The sequence below is a fragment of the Cyprinodon variegatus genome, unplaced genomic scaffold, assembly GCF_000732505.1.
Source record: "Cyprinodon variegatus isolate N-32 unplaced genomic scaffold, C_variegatus-1.0 Scaffold1350, whole genome shotgun sequence".
In the NCBI taxonomy this organism is placed as follows: Eukaryota; Metazoa; Chordata; class Actinopteri; order Cyprinodontiformes; family Cyprinodontidae; genus Cyprinodon; species Cyprinodon variegatus.
In genome coordinates, this window is record NW_015151803.1 from 20,442 (window position 1) to 20,923 (window position 482).

The following is a 482-nucleotide window of genomic DNA, read 5'->3' on the forward strand; positions in this document are numbered from 1 at the left end:
GTACAATAAAATGCAACATGTACAGCATAAGGCTTCACTGCTGCGCATGCAGGCAGAGCAGCTTCACTGCTGCGCATGCAGGCAGAGCAGCTACACTGCTGCGCATACGGGCAGAGCAGCCGCAAACACAGACGGCCTAATAAATAAATGAAAACAGCAGGTGAGCAGTTAATCAAAGCTCGGCTGGTCGATGTCCGGCGGCTTGGTGCACCTGGTCAGGTTGGACAGGTACAGAGACGAGGTGTTGGGAACCAGACCTGATGCCACTTTCAGGATGGTGAGCAGCCTTCGCGCCGCATTCGTTACTCCTTCTGGACTCTGCTGACCAAGAACAAAAAAACACCCCTGATTAGGAACAGAGAAATGCGACAAACCAGGAAGCAAAAAAAGAAAAAAAAAATGGCTCAATTTGTTGCGACTTTTTATAAAGGGGCATAAAAAAGCCTTTAGAATTTTATTTTTTTATTACAGAAACTTTGAGA

The 482-nt window shown here is 46.7% G+C and overlaps 1 protein-coding gene across 2 annotated transcripts in view; it reads right to left on the reverse strand.

Annotated features, from left to right (window-relative positions):
* cenpm (centromere protein M) overlaps positions 1-482 on the reverse strand; it is a 6,110-nt gene that overhangs the window by 3,465 nt on the left and 2,163 nt on the right. Inside the window, exons 6-7 of one of the 2 annotated variants that reach the window (XM_015402455.1) lie at positions 107-321; positions 1-48 (exon numbers count right to left, since the gene is read on the reverse strand). In XM_015402455.1, the coding sequence (XP_015257941.1) occupies positions 169-321 (153 nt within the window). In that variant the 3' untranslated portion in view covers positions 1-48; positions 107-168. Of the gene's footprint in view, positions 49-93; positions 322-482 lie in introns of both variants that reach the window. The other variant, XM_015402457.1, reaches the window with a different exon arrangement.